The sequence below is a fragment of the Pteropus medius genome, unplaced genomic scaffold (genome assembly GCF_902729225.1).
Source record: "Pteropus medius unplaced genomic scaffold, Ma_sr-lr_union100, whole genome shotgun sequence".
NCBI lineage: Eukaryota > Metazoa > Chordata > Mammalia > Chiroptera > Pteropodidae > Pteropus > Pteropus medius.
This window is the reverse complement of record NW_024342472.1, coordinates 699,040-717,780: the sequence shown is the minus strand read 5'-3', so window position 1 is coordinate 717,780 and position 18,741 is coordinate 699,040. Positions and strand designations below refer to the sequence as shown.

General features: G+C 42.3%; 1 protein-coding gene across 6 annotated transcripts in view; it reads left to right on the top strand.

The window, feature by feature from the left end:
• Positions 1 to 2,136: 2,136 nt before the first annotated feature.
• Positions 2,137 to 18,741, top strand: part of ZDHHC9 (zDHHC palmitoyltransferase 9) — a 42,389-nt gene continuing 25,784 nt past the window's right edge. The window contains exons 1-6 of one of the 6 annotated variants that reach the window (XM_039864953.1): positions 2,137 to 2,357; positions 2,470 to 2,514; positions 2,704 to 2,766; positions 3,948 to 4,248; positions 12,373 to 12,441; positions 13,650 to 13,810. In XM_039864953.1, coding sequence (XP_039720887.1) covers positions 4,082 to 4,248; positions 12,373 to 12,441; positions 13,650 to 13,810 — 397 coding nt within the window. In that variant the 5' untranslated portion in view covers positions 2,137 to 2,357; positions 2,470 to 2,514; positions 2,704 to 2,766; positions 3,948 to 4,081. Of the gene's footprint in view, positions 2,358 to 2,431; positions 2,767 to 3,947; positions 4,249 to 12,372; positions 12,442 to 13,649; positions 13,811 to 18,741 lie in introns of all 6 variants that reach the window. The other 5 variants (XM_039864952.1, XM_039864950.1, XM_039864951.1 and 2 more) reach the window with 5 other exon arrangements.

Here is an 18,741-nt window from a genome sequence, read left to right as displayed (position 1 = left end):
CTATACATTTATTCCAGTGGTTTTTCTAGTGCTCATGACGTTACTGTAACTCCCCTTCAAAGGAACCAATACCAATTTGGATAAATAAAGTCTGAGAGGTTTATTGAAAAGAGAAAAGAACAGAAAATAGAACAAACAATCCCACGTTATAGTTACAGCTTAGTTGTGTGTGTATTAAGATTTTGCGGATTATATAAAATGATGTCATTACATAGAAGGAAATGCTATGGAATGTTTGTCTATATAAATTTTCTTTGTTTTTATTTTAGTGGTGAACACAAATAATAACAGGTTGTATTAAAACAAGCCTGACCTACACAGCCACTTAATTCCAGAGGGAATGTGACCCAGAGCAGGGAGGAGCAGAGCTTAGGAATGTGTTGCCATGACACATTGATTACTGGACTCTTTAGGCTTCACCTGCACCTGAGATATAGACAAAGTATGTTTGGGTGCTGTGGAGGTTTACTTTTGACTGCTTCACAGTCAGGAGGCTGGCATCTGGGGTGACCATGCTATTCCTGAAGGCATCTAGTGTACATAGGCTTGGGAATCCAAGGGTCTGATGGGGCTGTGGGAAGTTCCTCTCCCTTCCATACCAAGTACGTATAACACCAGCACCCCAGGACTCAAACAGGGGAAAATTGGAGATAATGATTTTGATCACAGGTTTATCAGGAATAAACTGATGCTTATAATCAAGATGAGTATTAAGGAACAATAAAAGCTTTATAAAAACATACTTTCCCCTACAAATTAATTATAACACATTTCTCTCATAGGAAAATTACCTGGTGATTTTTTAATTCTTTTACATTTTTGATTGAAGGGTATCATGAAAATGTCAAATGTAATTATCATTAGGTAGCTTTTTGCTTCATATCATATGGGACCTGAATAGTGTAAAGGAGAAATAGTTCTTGACCATGTACGTGGTCCTTCAACTAATACAACAAACTGCCTTGGGAAGACTTTTGGCAGTCTCTTCTGTATTAATTGCAAATAATACAGCCTAGATAAATTTTATTCAAACTCTGGAAAATAGCTGGCAACCTAGGTGTTCTCCCCAACAGTGTGAAAAGGAAGGAGAAGCCACCACCTTCAGCCCTTTCTCATATTTCCCCTTATAATTGAATGCCCAGAGCCATACTGGTGGAAATAGACCCGGCACCTCTTAAAGTTCGCCATGTAATATTAATACTGTGGTTTTAAAATGTTTTTCCCACTCCGATCTTGAACTTCTAAAGGATGCGACTCACTGGGATCAGTAGCAGTGGCTCATTGTGGAAGTAACTGCGAGGGCAGGGTGGGGGGAAGGAGTTGACTAAAGGAAAGTATCAGTGTGGTTGGTGGGTGGGGATTCTGCCTTGGATCATCGCTCCGCACTCCCTGCCTCCACCCCCGCCCCTCGGCCCCATTATCATAAGCTCTCCAAAGCTAATAGGAATTTTCAACCTTTTTGACAATCTTCACTTCGTTACTTACCTGGAAGAATTTATGTCCTGTCAGTAGAGTTTCTTTAACTTCCTCAATGTCAATGATCTGTTCTCGGTACTGCAAAATTATTGTGTTCTTGGGTACAGTTATCCCTTTCAAGTTCCTTTTTATATTAGTTTATTTTGTTCCTAGATTCAGGCCAGGTGACTGGGACAGAGATGGGATTTTTAACTAGTGAATAGGACTTGGGAAGCAGAGGACTTGTTTTTATATCCCTAAAGAGTAAAATCCCTAGTCGCAGTTGTTTTCGTGCAAGACAGGAGAGGCCCAGGGCGGACCTAGTTTAGAGTGACCATCCAGATATGTGAGCCAGTGCTTCTTCAGCGTCTCACCATGTGTGTGTGCGGAGGTGGGTGGGGGCGGAGCCTGGTTCCCCATCCCCCCCACGTCCCATTGGCACTACCCTTCACCTCCATCTCCGTGTAACTATATTAATAGAAGACGACACCTCACGTACTGGCGCTGGGACCCCAAAGGGAAGCTGGTAGTGGCTTGGCAGGTGGGCATGAAGACGAGAGATAGGTGGGGGAGTTGAGCAGCGGCACCACTGAGTGGCGTTTAGAGTAGCAAATGGTAGTTCGGGGCAGGGGTTGGTAGGGGCGGAGACACCGAGGCTGATTAGCCAATGAAGGGCGAGCAAGTGCTGGAACGACCAGGTGACGTGAGGAGCGTTCCATTCTGCCAGCGGTGGGCGGTTGCCACAGCTGTTTTAGGGCCCCAGCCATAGGGGCCCCTTTTCAGGAGGAGGCAACCTTCGGGCTGGGGAGAAGTGGCTGCCACTTGGGGCGGCTGACGCAGTCCCCTGGGACAGTCCACTTCCTGCCCTCAGTGCCCAGCCGAGTTCAGGCTCCAGGGTTCAGGTAACAAGGAGCGGGGGTGGGGGTCCTCTGGGCTCGGCCGCATGGTGGGCTGCCAACCCCTCCGCTGCTCCCAGGCGCACGGACTTTGACACTCCTCTGCTCAACTCGCCAGCTGCCGAGCCCCTGGCCAGGGGTGACTACACGTGGCGGGGCGTGCGTGAGTGTGTACCAGCGTGGAGGTGGCGCGCGTTCTAACCTGCCTGGGGCGGTGGTCTGCTGAGTGGCGGGCGAAGGCAGGGCGGGCCTCCCAAGGCCGCGCCCGCAGCCTGCCCCGGATTCAGGCCTCGGCCCCCAAGGGGTGGGCCGGTCGCTGGTTCTGGACAGATTTTGATCTTTGTTCTCCCAGGCCTGGCTCCCCTTCCTGGTCTCTTCGTCTGCTAGGCCTGGTTATCAGAAGATTGTTTTCCAGGTTAGTTTTACACAAAGGAAGTGTTCTTTGCACCTTGGTGTCCCCTCCCCTTTCCCAAGCCCTCTACCTTTTCATTGCCTGGCTCATCTGCCTGGTCTCTATTTGAACCCTTGCCCTCTCCAGCCAGGTAATGATTTCCAATTGGTTGTTTCTCATCAGTCAGTCCAGCTGCAAGCTTCCACCTCAGTTTTGCCAGCGTGGGGTATGTGGTGTTACTAAATAGAGGCCACAGCACCACACCTGAAAGGACTAGAAGGGTGGCAGAGGCTGAGAAAGGCTGGGCCTGGGGATTCAGGATGTTAAGCAGAGATGGTAGTTATAAAATGTCCCAGAAAGCACCTGTATGACTGTTTTTAACTGCTACCATTCTCCCCTCCCTTGCCCCCACCCTCCAACTCTGTTCTGCTTAAGTCAGCCTTCCACCTACAGGTTTGTGATGCGGTTTCATTAGGATTCCCATAAATGTTGGACCAGACCAGCAAGACTGATTCATTTCCTGGACTCAGGAAGTTACTGAAAGTTTGAATAGGGGAAATCTTTTTCTGAGTAAATAGAACCTGGGTACTCTCCAGAGTGTCCAGAACCTCCTAGCCTGCCAGAGGGTGACTTGTTCCCTGGTGTGATTCATATTTGAGTGGTTTATTGAAGAAAGAAGATGAAAAGCAGAGGAGGGGGAGGAAATGGCTCCTTAGGGACAGAAACTCTACTATTATTTTTAGTCCTCTTAATGATGATTATAGAACAATGCAGGATAGTGGAAAGTGCCCTGGACCGAAAGTCTGCAGATGTGTCTTCTTGGCTTAGCTTTGTGGCTGTGTGACCCTGGATAAGTTATTTCCTCTTTTTGGTCTTCACTTGACTCATTTCCAAAACAAAGTAATTGGAGATATCACTTATAAAAACCTTTCTAGCTCCAAAGTTCTATGATGAACAAATCATTAGTATTATATTGGAAGCACTGGGGTTTATTTAAGAAAATATACTAGCCCCCTTCTTTTTTTGAGAACCTTTAACTTTTTAGAGGACAAACACAGGTTGGAAATAAACTTTTCCCACTTCCCCACCCTCAACCTTTCAGGCAGTACTTATCTTCTGCCTTCTGAACTGCATTTCATATTCTTGCCTCGTTTTTTTGTTTGTTTTTGTTTGTTTGTTTGTTTGTTTTTGGTGCTTTTTCTTAGGATTAGAAATTGGACTTTTGATGATGTTTGACCCAGCCTCAGCAATAGCAGGCAACGTGATTTCAAAGCTGAGCTCAGCTTCTGTTTCTTCCCGCTCGTAATCACAAAGCCCATTTGGACCAGGAATTCCAATCATGTCTGTGATGGTGGTGAGAAAGAAGGTGACACGGAAATGGGAGAAACTCCCGGGCAGGAATACCTTCTGCTGCGATGGCCGTGTCATGATGGCCCGGCAAAAGGGCATCTTCTACTTGACCCTCTTCCTCATCCTGGGGACATGTACACTCTTCTTCGCCTTCGAGTGAGTTTTCATTGAGTAGTGTTGCCTGATAATGGTCACTCTGGGTCTAGGGGAAGAACCTTCTTTCTGGGAAGTTTATGAATGGCCCTTGGTTGGTTGTCACTGTCCTCTTGAGCAGTGTCTATAAACCATGCCAACTGAATTCATTGTTTTATGCTTAAAGTATGTGCTGCCTAAAAAGACCAAGACCTGATACCAATTTTATAGCACTGATTTGGGGCTACCCCTGGCACACTTGGGAAATAAAGGAATTTGTTTTTATTACTCAACTTCGCTTTTCAGTGAACTCCTTAGGTGCTTAGTGACAGACTGCCTCTTCCACACTCCTCTTGAGCCCAGGGGCATCCCTCATGATCATATCTCCATCCCACCAAACTTACCTAGTCTGTTATTCTGAGTCCTGTTTCTTTAGGACAGCTCTCAGCCAGCTGTTAAATTGAAAAGCCAGTTGAATTAGGGACTTGCAGATTGGTTCCAGCCTCAGCTGTGCTACAAACTAGCTATATGTATGGCACATATGTGCTTATTAAATTATTAAGTGAGTTGCTCTTTCTTTCATTCAGAATCACTCAACATAAACAACTATTTTGCATATGCTCGATACCAGCCTTGGAGTTATTTTTTTTCTGTGATGTAATAGCCACTACTAGAGCCACTATTTGAAATCTGTGTAGGCCACCATTCTAGGGAGGTGGCCAGCTGGATTCTAGGGTACTGTGACATGACTGCTGGGTGTGCTGAGAATGCTGTATACTCTAGAGATGAGAAAATGCTAATTGGTTTGGGATTATTATGAGGAAGGCCTTAAGGAGACAAGAAGTGTGTGTAGACTTTGAGCCACACTTGACCTAAGCCTGCTGCAGTTCATGTATGTGGATGCCCTGGAACTAGAGCTCCCATGTTGTAGCATGACCATGGCGGGGAGGAGCGGGCTCCTTGGCTAGCCTTTGTGGGCAGTTAAAATGAGCTTTGGTCTCTTGGGGCTCATTTTTGTCTTTCTCTGTGAACTTCAAGCTCTTCCAGTGCATCAGGAGTGATTTTTTGGGCTGTTTTGCCAGTCTTCTTGATGGTTGCAACTGGCCTGAGTAACAGCAGGGAGTGGAGGGGGACCCAGTTTATAACAGGGCTAGGAAATTAAGGTCAGAGGAGCTCTCTGTTAAAGGCACTTTTGCTGCTGCTGCTGCTGCCGCCAACTTTGTGAAGTATTTGGTGAAGTTAGGCAGTTTGATCATGGTTTCTTAGTTGCTTTCCAGTCTGTTTTATGGCTCTGCAAGTGTGTGTATGTGTACTTGTACGTGATACAAGTGAGTATGTGCAGTCAGGCAGGCATATGCACAACACTTAAAAAAATTTTCCTTCTCTCTTGACCCTTCTCTCCAAGTTTTCTTTACTTTATTCTTGCCTTGCTTCTTTTTGGAAGTGCAGAGCTGAACTCTTCTGTCTATCATCCTCCTTTTCTTTTTACTCCATCCCCTGCCGAATTACTAGCTCTTTTTGCTCCCCACTCCCTCCACTTTGGGGTTAACTTTTTGTGATTGGAACCATTCAAAATAGAAATGAGATTTGTTTCCAGGCCCTGAGGAAACTGGTAATTCTGGGCCCAGGAAACCTCTGGTTTGACTGGCCAAGGGAACTTGAAATTTGGAGCTATTGGCATTTGGCCCTTTTCATATCTGAGAGCCAGACAAAGTCTGATTTGGATCTATTCCACTTAGTCCCCGAAGAGGCCTCTGAGGAAAACTGCCTGTGGGATGAAGCTTATAACTGGCCAAGTTACTGTTTGACAGAGGCAGGTTGTGTTTTCTACCACCATGACTCCCCCCCACCCCCGCCAAGTTATTTCATATGCTTTGCCCTAAGATATGATGGGTGAGGTTGTTTGTAAACTGTCTTGAGTTACAACTGTCTGTGCAATAAATATTTTTGAGGGTAGGGCTAGGAAGGAGAAAGGGAAGGGGAGAAGGATATAAATGTATTAGCTGAAGAATGGAATTGAGAAGTATAACTTTGACTAAAGGGGAGAGGGCCCTGGTGATGAATCCCTTTTGCGAGAAATGGTAGGGTGCCAAGTATTTTGGCTGAGTGTGGGCAGGTAAGGGTATGTGTGTGTGTGTGTGTGTGTGTGTGTGTGTGAGTAACTACAGACATAGACACTGTAGATACTGGCTGCCTAGTGCCTAGCCAATGACAGATTGTACAAAGGAAACCAGCATGCCTCTGAAGAATGAAGTTGCTTTCTGGTTGACCTTTTTCTTTGGAGTCTGTAATTTACTACCAACCACACAGTGGGGGAGAGGGTCTGGGGGGGCAGAACATAGGCTCCTTTGTTAGTACTAGAATTTAAGGAGACCTCAGGAAGTCAGTTGATCTAGCCCCCTGCCTTCAGGCAGGTGACGGTGTCTGAACCGCAAAAGGGCTATCTATTTTCATCCTCAGATTGTCCAGCAGCATAGGTGTCACCTCCTTTGGCTGCTGCATTTTTTTCTTGGGGAAGACAGTCCAGATCTTGAGGTACATCTAAACCTAAACCTGCATTTTAGTAATGGCGGTCCTGCTTAGTAACAAGTTGATTTATAGTTGCCTGTAGCACAGCCATGGGTCAGCCAGATGGTTTGGGAAATCTAGTCAGGCACGGGTACCCCTTGATGAAAAACATGCAGTGTTAGTGTCAATAGATATCTTTTTATTTTTGGATTTTGCCTTTATACATTTAGACTTCTTAAAGGAGGGACCTGTAATTTTCAGTGGACAGACAATAAATTAAATACATAGAGTGAAAAAAGGTTGTCCATCTAGGAGTTAGTTAACTCTGTATTGTTGGAAGTGTTTCTAAAGAAGCCAGGTGTCCATCTTTCAGGGCTGCTGTCACAGAGTGGATTCCTGCTCTGGATGGGAAAGTGGTCTAGGTTATCATTAAGCCTTTTGCAACTCAGAGAGTCTGAAATTCTATATAACTCTTGTGTCCATCTGGTAGAGTCAAATACACAAAGAGAAAACGAGAGGATAGAAAATTACTGTTAGGTAGCTGTATTTAAATATACTTATGTATTTAAATATAATTGTATCTATGATAAATATATTTGAATTTAAAAGCAGAGTTCAAATTGTACAGTGCTTAAAAAAAAAGAATTTCCTAATATATTCTTATATTAGGAAAGGGTGAGGTATTTAAGCAATGTGAGTGTGTCTGCCAGTTTCAGCTTTGAGCACATGAACACTTCTCAGTCCTTTCTTCCCAAAGAAAGGACCAAGTGCACTGTTTTCTGGAGATGGCTCCCTAGCTGCCTCTTTTAACTTTGTGATCAGACCTTTGGTAGGGTCAAGATTCCCAGACTTCTGTTGTGGCAAGAATGACTGTGTGTCTCTTGACCCCCGAAGTTGAAGCTGTTTGCTGCTATGATTGGTGCTTATGTCTCATTGTGCTATATGCGGAGGAAATCGTGTCAAGGCGCTATCAAATCCTGTTGGACTGACCCTCGTGTACTTGTGATGTTCAGAGTTATTGAACTGAATGAACTAAAAGAAGCTTTGTATCACTGCTTAGTAATTGTCCCACTTCTAGCCTATCTACATTCTACCTCTATTTTAAGTCCCTTTTTGAGTCTTTGTACATGAAACCTTTTTAGTAATTTATGCATTCATGGGACTAATTGTACATATCATGCATTTAACACATAATCGTATGACACTTCTATTTCTGAATTCTATGGTTATTACACTTTGAACTTGTTTAATGTCAGTGACTATCTCCTACGTCTGTGTGGCCCCTACAGTACCCTCCACCAGGCCTTATATAGAATAGGTGGTCAAAAAATGTTGCAAAATTAATATATATTGGATGCACTTAAAATGTAAGTCTTGATTCATAGAATCATAGAATACTAGAGTGGAAAGGGCCTTAGAGACTATCCCTATCCTTTTGCAGATGAGGAAACCAGGCCTACAGAAGTAAAGTTAGTTTATCAAGATCGGTTGCCCAGCCAGTGCCTCTATATGACATTACCTTTCATCTCGTTGTTAACTTATGAATATGGAATCCTGAAGATATTTAGATTACTAAAGCTGTACATAGTGCCAAATGCTAGACCAGCATATTCTGTGTTCTTGCTAGCTAGTGTTTGTTACCTAGTGGCATCTAGGTTATTTGGGCCTCCTCAGCTCATGCTTGCAGAAAATAAAGACATCTTTGGAAAACTGACAGCATCCTGCCATGGTATTCTGGTAGCCTTGCAGGAACAGGGAAGCCCATCTTTAAGGATGAACCTAGAAAGTAAGCTTTGTGAGTTATGAGAGATCATCACCTCTGTGGCCACTCCAAGTCCCTGCTGCTGGGATGAGGACAGCTCAGAGAAAACTTAAGCAATGCATGCTCCCTACCTTGTTACTCTGTGGGTGATCCTGATGAAAGGAGCACCATGTCCCTGAAAACAGATAGAAGAGAAAAGGCAATCTGACAACACAAAGTTACCAGGTTTGAGAAGAAATAGAGCTATGCAGACCAAAGCCAAACTCTGATGTGGCAGAATATCTGTGCTTATAGTGATAAGGTCCAGATTTCTGAAGTTCCTTAGGTGAGATTGGGAAGAGGAAAAAGTGATTTTATTATGATCTCTCACCAAGAGAGCATTCTCTGGAGAATTGCTCTGTGGGGTTCAGTCTTGTGCTTCATCTTGCCCAAGATTCTATCTGTGACTTGTCCAAATGACAGTTTTAGAAAGGCATAGTTGTCTCTTTGATATCAATCTGTTATAGTACTTAGCTAAGTTCAACTTCCTGATAAAGCATATTCTTGGAGAAGAGTTATTATGTCTCCTGAACAGTGTGCTTTCCTTTAACAGTTCTTTATGGTTCTGTCATTCAGAATTTATCTGTATAGTTCAGCTTCTACTACCTTTTTGTAGTAATGAGTGTGACACTGTCAGTCTCCAATGAATGCATCTTTCGTCTTTTCAGAATGAGTCTTAATTGAGTATAGTGATCTTCTATTTTGAGGAAAGTGAGCACAAAGAACAAGGATGTACCCCAGCATGCTGACATCAGTTGAGATGCTTACTGAGGGAGAGAAGAGACCTCCTAAATATTTCTCCTCAGAGAATATTGTGTTTAAGAACAAAAGAGGCACCTTATGCCTCTTGCAGCAGCGAGAAGCTAGTGGATTCAGGATAATTAGGGGAATGCTTCTGGAACTGAGCAATGAGAAGACAAGAACCTTATTATGATGATTAGATATGGCTAGTTAATGGAGGGTCTTAAAATACTAGCCTGTGGCACTTGGGGTTTACTATAATAGGCAGCAGGAAATTGTTCTAAGTTCTTGAGCAGGAAGATATTAAAATTGAAATTTGTTATTTGTTATATTTGAAATTTGTTATATTTGTTATAATTGAAATATGAAATTTGTTATTATTAGTGAAATTTGGCAACTACTTAGCTGGTTTGCCTGGATAGAGACTTTGGACCTCAGTGAGAGGATGGCTCATGGCCTCAGGATTGAAAATGATCCTGTTTGGTTAATTTTCCCAAACAGGGTTATGCATTTTCATCTGACCTTCACATGGCAGTAATCTGGAGGCTGGTTTTAAATTATGTTTTTAGTGTCCAAGGAAACTTTTTCCCTTTCAGCAGACTCTGCGTGTCATCAGGAGAACCTTGAACCAGTCTTGTGGGTGGTTCTACATATTTACTGTGCTCTAGAGGTACATAGTATGTAAGAAGACAGATAGTCGACCATATCAGTGAGGACTTAAAGCAAAGGTTTATTTATATTATGTGGGACCAAGGGCCCTAGTCCTTGGGTGCCTCCTGCTCTTCCAAGCACAGCTCTTCCTTAAAGCCCTCCTTAATAGCTGCTATGGGAGCAGTTTCAAGCAGCCACCAGCTTCCCAAGAGAGCTCTTCTCTGACCACTTATAGTCCTTAGAGTCTGAATCACTATCTTAACATTTGATTATTGGTCTTATCTTATTCCTTGCTGTTTCATATATTAGTTATGTTTTTCCCAATAAAATTAACTCCTGTTTCTCTTGTTCTTCATTTGTTAGACCCACAGTACTTGCTGGGTGATTGATTGTACTGGTCAAAGAGCAACAAAAACAACAAAAACATAGCAAGAAAACTATTAGGGAGACTTAGAAGCAGAGTATTGTAGATAACCAGTGCACACCGCTAGTCTGTGAGGTAGAGCCCAGCCATGGAATCTTGTTTCTTACCAGCTCCACTCATGAATCTCTTTTGAGTTTTTTCATGTGATCGAAGTCTGTGGCATTATCTTTGTCCCTCCAATGAACTAGTGTGCTAGGGATTGGGGATGGGACATGACACACCAGCCCAGCCTGGCACTGCTGGTTACTGCTGGTCAGTACCACCATGTGGCCAATGGGACATGTGGGAATCCAGTCATCTAGCCCAGCTATGGAAGCCTGAGGCCAGTCAAGAAGTTGTGAGAGAGGACTTAAAGTGATGATCCTTTTTCAGGTTGTGAAAATGAAGACTTGGGAATGTGGTTGCATTTATAAAATTCACAAGGGAGAAAAGCAACTTCTAATTCCCTGGAAAGGGGAAGGCTGCTTGGTAAATTTAAGACAAAAGAGAGTTCTGTTTCCTGAAGTGTATGGATATCATTATTCTAAGAAGCGATATCAATGGAAAGTAGTAGGGAGTTTCAAAAAACAGCTTATATTCATGGATGACAGATCTAGTCTTTTGTTAAGACAAATTAGTGATGTTTGAGGATACTCCTGACTTTTGAGGTTGATATTGGGAATTGCCACTAAGTCTTCACAAAGCTTATTCCTGTCAGAGACGATGTCTAGCTTACTGCAATGATGGGACTAACCTAGGGGGCTATTTTTGATCATAATTGTTAAAGACAGGCATGATGGGTTGTAGGTCACAACAGTTTTAGCTGCTGTCTCTCTAAGTTTCCTCTTACTTGGAGTAGAAAGTCCCTGTTGGTCCCACATCTGTCTTCCCAGCCACACCCACTTACTAGCGACAACTGGCTGCCAGTAGCCTCATCTCTGGAGAACAATACAATGAGCCTGTTGTATACTTGTTGATATATAGAGTGGATTGTTTTAGCAGGTGCAGAAGGTCATCTATGTGGAGTTTATAGAGACCTTTATCTGTGATGGCATAGGATAATTCAAATCTAAGTTGTCTTTTGTCCAATTGGCAAGCAGGTGTTGGAATGGAACTTAGTTAAGCGTGTGTGGGTACTTCTCTATATGGGGGCAACATTAATTTGTGTGTGTGTGTGTGTGTGTGTGCAAATGTGTGCATGTGTGTGTGTATGTGTAGTGTGTGGTCTACTGTCTGTATCTTTTCCCCGTAATAAAATAATTTAAACTCCTTTTGGTGTCCAATCAGGTGGCTCTGATTTTTCTGACAGTTTTGATTGAAGACTGTATACCAGGGCAGTTTGAGTCTTGGAGACATTACTTCTTTGTTTTCAAGGGGGATCTTAGAGATGGACAGTGACTAGGAACGTGGCTGTTTTCTGTTAGTGTGGTAATTTCACTCAGTTTGTTGATGAAATGGAGCTGTGTGTTTCTCCTGTGGCCTTTGGGTCCTTGATAAGTGAAGGTGATTTTTGTTTCTGAATTCACTTCTTGATTATTTATCTGTACTAGTGAAGGGGGACAATAGAAAATAGGATAATCCACAAGCTAGTGATACAGAAGGACCTTAATTATCCTGAACTCAGCCAGATCCTTCAGTTCTCCAAATATTTCCACCTATTCTTGGTGTTTAGGAGAAGGAAGCAAATCATACAAAAGCAAAATAAGACCAAGGATTTTGTTAAAAATACATAAACAAACAAGCAAAAAGTCACAAAAATCATTTCGCAAGTTCACTACATATGTTCACCTTCATGACAAAGGGCTCAGCCTAATATTACAGTATGTTTGCACCCTCCATGGAGTTGCATGTTTGGAGGGGATGCAGGGGAAGATCTCATGGAGATTGTTCCAAAACTGCAACGAATGTACAGAATGTACAACTTGGGGTTAAATGTTTGCTCTGAGTGGATGCAACTGGCTTGATCCCCATGCCATTGAGGTAAGCTTTTTTCCTTAGCTTACTTTCTCCGCTCTCCCTCTGGCCCTTGCTCATCCACTTATAGTCTGCCTCCAAGAGAAGATTTCTGTGTTGATGAAGAAAATGTGCCTCAGGAGGAGGAGAATAAAAATAGGTCAGTGACAACTCTCATCACATATTCCCATTTATTTGGTTTGAAATTCAGTTTGACTCAACAAGTATTTGTTGATAACTTCTTTATTCTCATACTTTATTAGGCTCTGGGAGATATAGAATCATGATGATAATGTTAATAACCGACATTTACTTAGCATTTACTGTGTGTCAAGTGCAGTTTTAAATGTTTAATTTACATTCATGCATTCGATCCAGACAACGACCCCATGAAGTACTATAATTATCCTTACATCACAGATAAGGAGAGTGAAGTTGACTAAGTCACCCAACTAGGAGCTGGTAGAGCCAGAATTCAAACCCAAGAATTCCTGCTCCAACAAGACCAGGTTCTTGCTCTTATGAAGTCCATTTGGGGGAGATGAAGTCACATAAGGAAAAACAGCTAGGAAACAATACAAGGCTCTGGCAGTGAAGATGACAGGAGCAGGGAAGGGAGAAATTAGTATAGCTTAGGATAGGCCTTTCGGAGGAGGCAAGACCTCTCTAAATCCCAGATATCCAGAGAAGAAGAGGGATGGCCTTCCAGGTGAATTATGAGGAAAGAGGGGAGCAAACATGGTGTTGGAAAGCGGTGTTCAGAAGATACAATTTTCTTATTTCTGTGTGGTCACTAGTTACCTAGCAGCTAAGCTAATTGAGGAGAGAAGAGGAATGGGTGTTGCAGAGTCAGTCGGTAGTCCTGAAGCTTTTTATTGAACTTGAAGCATGCTGGACATATTCTCTGTCTGACACTGAGGCCCTGTTTCATGACTGGTCCTCATCTTATTTTCCTCCTCCTGGAGCTCAGGCCTAATGCCAGATGAGTGTGTATGAAAAGCTATAGACATTCCCAGAATGCGAACATCCTGTGGTGCTTGCAAATCCAGACTTAGTTGCTTCCCTGACCTTAACAGGTGTGAGCCTTTCCTGAGGCACAGAGGAAATGTAGTTTCAGCAGACTTACAAGAGAGACTGAGCTTTCTGTATGTTATAGGTTGCATCAATCAATTAAGTATTTGTTGCGCTCCTACTATGTACAGAACCATATGTTAGGAGTTTTGGGTGATTCAAGAGAAGAAAAAAGCATGGTCCTTGCCATCAAGGTACTTCTGATTTTGTCATGGAGATCAGATTGACATGCTGATAATGATTCGAGGTCAATGTAGGGTAAGTGTAACTAAATGTTAAATTGCCTGCATTCTTCAGATGCCGCTACCTGGCTGTCCAGCTGTCTCCTGCCATTCCTGTGTTTGCTGCCATGCTCTTCCTTTTCTCCATGGCTACGTTGTTGAGGACCAGCTTCAGTGACCCTGGAGTGATCCCTCGGGCCCTACCAGATGAAGCAGCTTTCATAGAAATGGAGATAGGTGAGCTTTCTAACCAGTTGGCAAGATGCTGAGCAGTGGGTGTCTTTAGTCAGTAAAGGAATGGAATCATAATTGTAGTTACAGATTAACAATTGCTTTTAGGCTTTTCCCTCTGAGATCCTGAATCTGAGATCATGACCATCCTGGGAATTTGGTAAGGCAGGTGTAGCAAGATTTGAAAGTCATATACTTTCCCCAAAGTTTTTGCTCTTTGGGAGTTATCAACTCATTTGATATTTTGAAGAAAGCTATAAACATCTTCATAAAAATATTCTTATATACCTGCACATACATACAATTTTGGATGTAGTTTCAGGGGTTCATAGATCTTTTGAAGCACATTCATGGGCTTCTGACCAAGAATTCCTACTTTAGGGAAACACACAAAGTGAGAGAGGGGACAGCTATAGTGCCAGGAGCCATTAAAAATTCCAGGAATGGTAAGAAAGCAGTTACAGACTCATTACAGAGCAGTCTGCAGCTCAGAGTAGGACTCTTTGGGACAGAGATAGAGTACTACCCTGAAGCCATAGTGGCTTTGAGAACTGAAACAGAACACCCTAGGGCTAGAGGAGTGGATATTCTGGGAGCTCCAACTGGGAAAGAAGGTTATGATGCCAATACTAGCAGCGACTGGGAGCTCATCAGATCCAACAGCAGTGCCTGCCTAAATTATCCTTGAGTCTGGTACCTAAGTGGCTTGAGTCAGCATCCAAGCCAGATAGAGTAAAAGAAAGGGATCGATGACTTATATGACTAAGAGCTCTGCCAAGGGAACATCAGTTTGTGGTTAGCCTTTAATTATTTTAGGGTATGTTTTTTCCTTATTTTAATATTTTATTTAATTAAAAACAAATTTATTGGGGTTCTAATAGGTATTACATTACATTTACTTGTTAATTTTGAGAGAATTTACATTTTTATAAAATCATCTGCCTATCCAAGAAAATAGTATGTCTTTCTAAATTTTCAGATTGAATTTTATGCTCATCAATAAAATATTTATAGTTTTCTTTATCTAGTTTCTGTACTTCCAATATTGTGTTTATTCCTAATGTTTATATGCATACTGTTGTCAATGAAATATTTTCTCCCATTTCCACTTGATTTTTTTCCCCTCCAGCTTTGTTGAAATATAATTAACATATAACATTGCGTAAGTTTAAGGTGTACAACCTATAGATGTGATACTCCTTTAGGGTGCTTTGAAAACTTCCAAGTTTTTGTATTTTTTTAAATTTTAGCTGTGTTTCCCTCTAGCTTCTTAGTGACATAGATTTGTGTACATTTGAGCTTGAACTACTTAGGTATACGGTGAAGATGGAATTGGTGGGAAGAAAGCAGAAGCAAGGCATGTTGATACAGCTGGAGTACCTTGACTTGTCTCTTGCATCTCACAGCAGATTGTTAGCAAAGTTAGCTCTGTTTTGCCAGATCACCAAGCCTGGGGTGCAGGCTTGAGCTGTCATGTTGTGACCTCTGCATTTAGCATGTTTCTCTTGATAGAAGAGTGTGTTTTTGAGTTCATACATATGTCTATTTTTATGCTAGCAAGTTTTTATCAACTCACACACAGCATTCAGCTCTGTACAGCAGGTCCTTGAATTATATCATTTTCTTCAACATAGTTTCGTTATACCATGGGTGTGATGCTGTAGGAACTTAACTCTTGTTTATATTAATTAGCCAATGGTAAAATTGCTTTCATTCTATGTCCTTTCACTTAAAGTCATAGAACCTATTGATGACGCTAAGTGAGGACTTACTGTACTGGGGGGACAGAGATAAGAAGATGGGTGATTCCCTTGCATCATAGCACTTCATGGGGAGGATGGACCATGAACTCTATACCCCAGATGCCCTCATATAAAGCACATGCAAAGGATTATTAAAGTGGCATGTTGGTACCCATATCATTCTCTAATGAATAGCCATCCCCATCCTTTTAAGACTTGTGACACAATGCTTTTGTTTGATTTCGCAGCATCCACTCTATTTCGCAAAAAAAAAAAGGAAAAAAGTTCCATAAGGCAGATATTTTAAAAATCAAAGTACGTCGAAAGAATATTCTGTTTTTAGAATTTTCGTGCACATTGAGGGTGCAACAGGACAGGGACTCTCATATGTTACAGATGGGTGGATGTGCAAATTTATACAGCTGTCTGGGAAGCAGTTTGACAATAGTAGTATGGGCTTGATGGGTTCATATCCTTTGACCCTGTAATTCTGCTTCTCTCGGATTTTAGCTAAAGGAAATGAAGAGATTTATACAAATTACCATAGAAGGATTTTTAGTGCGTCACTTTTTCTGTTCTTTTTCTTTTCTTTTTAATATGGGCCTAGCTATTTTAATTCTGGCAAATTCATATATTACTGCTCAGACTTCAACATGCTTTTCTTGTTTCTTTATGTTTTAGAAATTAATTTTCACACATATATTATTGAGGAAGGGAGGAGGGGATTGGGATTGGAGTGATGATCAAAGGGAATTTAGCTTTATCTGTAATATTTTAAGTTTTTTTTTCATGAAGTATAATTTAAATAGTAAAAAAAAACCAGGCAGCTTAAATGCTCAACAGTACAGAATAGTTAAATAAATAATAATACATGCATATGATAGAATGTTATATTGCCAATAATAATGTTTTTAGAAAAAAATTAACCATGGAAAAAATGTTTACTGTATAATCTTAAATGGAAAATATGGGTACAACATTGTATGATCTAAAATTTTAAAATATCACGAATGTTTATACGTTAAGAGAAGATAAAAAGAAATACATCAAATGCATGAATATCCTTGAGTTGAGAGATGTCAGTGATTTTTATTTTTTTATATACTGTTTTTTCTCAAACTTTTTACAATAAGCATGTATTACTTATTTAAAAATGTTTTTCTGATTCTAAGTGTTACTAGTCTTTTTTATGTATATATATATATTATTTTGCAAGAAAATATCCTTTTATGCATATTGCTTTTTAGCGTCCATTTTCATTTTGCAATATATTGTGAATGTTTTTCTGTTGTCATTCACTCATCTACATCATTTTAAATGGCTGCATAATATTCCATCCTGTGCATGTATAATAATTACTTACCAACCTCCTATTGTGACATTTCAGTTTTTTTTTTCATATTTTTGTTATTAAAAGGGACTCTGTGACAAATACCCTGTGTCAACATATTTTGTACATCTCTTGGTAATTTAGAAATTTCTTAGAAGTAGAATATCTGGGTCAAAAAATAAACACATTTAAAATTTTGGGTTTCTGGGCAAGATGGCAGAGTAGGTAAATGTCATGCTTTCCTTCTACCATGACCACATTAAAATTACAACTTAATAATAGAACAATCAACCTGGAAAACCATCGGAAGACTAGCTGAATAGAAGTCCTATAACTAAAGAGATACAGAAAAGGCCACCACAAGACTGGCAGGAGGAATAGAGATGCAAATCAGGCTGGCCTTGCATCTGCGTGTGGTAGTTGAGCATTGAGAGAAATATCTCGGCTGCAGAGGAATCCTGGAGGAGTGAGGGGCCCCAGGTCCACACCAGGGCTACCCAGCCCAGGATTCCAGCACCGGGAAGAGGAGTCCCTACAAATTTGGCTGTAAAAATCAGTGGTGATTCTGACCATCTGGGTTAGATGGAAGGCTACTGGAAACAAAGACATCTTCTGAAAGGGCCCACACACAGACTCACTCGAAGACACACACCCTGGGCTCCACTGGAGGAACAGCAGATCAAGAGGCACCAGACACATACAGGGAAAAGAAAACAATTACGTGGCTACAGGGCAAGAACTACAGATACAGGATCATTATCACTTTGTTGAGCCCTCCTTCTGTGTAGCCTATAGGCAAGCACAATCTTGCTTGTATTGAGACCTTCCACACAGGGCCAAATCTGAATCTGCACTGGCTTGGTGAACTGTGCTTGCTCCACCTGGGTGATTCCCTGGGACCCCACCCCACCCAACTGGAGAATTGCCAGAGGCATATTCAAGGCTGGGTAACCAGCCCTACTCAGTCATCTCAGCTGGAGGCTCTATAAACAGAATCAACAGGCCTCAGCTCCTGCACTACTGGAGACAATTTGGGTGGTGGGCAACCAGCCCTGGCCCAAGCTGCAGTATCTTTTAAACAAATATCGGGGGTCTGCAGGCCCGCAGGGGTCTGTAGGCCCAAGGCTCTGTGTGATCTGAGAGTTTTGCAAATGGCCACAGACTCAGCACTGGCACCAAATATGAATCTGCACTAACCTGGGAAACACTACTCACCCCACCCTGGTGACTTCCTGGGACCTTGCATCACCCAACTTGCATACCACACAATGCTCCTTCAGCTGCTGAGCCTTATGGGAAGCTGGCAGGCAGCCTTGATCCTTTGGGTGCCCTGGACCTTTTGCTAAGCTGCCCCAGGCCCAGTACTGGTGGCAACCAGTTTCAGATTGCTTGGGGGCCTCTCCCATGTGCCTCCACGTCCAACAGAGGCAGCAACCAACCGAAGATCACTTTGTAGATTCTACCAGATAGTCCCGGGTGATCGCAGGCAGTGACTGAATTTGGCCTGCCACGGGAGCCCCTCCCAAGGCACCCCAGAACTAACACACTTGGAGAGGCTGGTGTCAGACCACAACAGCACAATCTGATTAGCCCCACAAGTGGAACACGCAAAAGATGGTCTCAGTAGGCATACTAGCCCACTGGGGAAAATCCCATTCTGTGAGGTCAGCCCCCACACAGAAGCTCATACCCAGTGGATGTGGCCAATCCTCTTGGTCAGTCCACCTGAGAGCCAGTACCTACCTACTGACGTGCCAATAGTAATCAAGGTTTAACTACAACAGGAGAGCACGCACAACTCACATAAGGACACTCCTGAAGCACTCGGCACAGGTGACCAGGGAGACTGCGCCACTGGGACACAC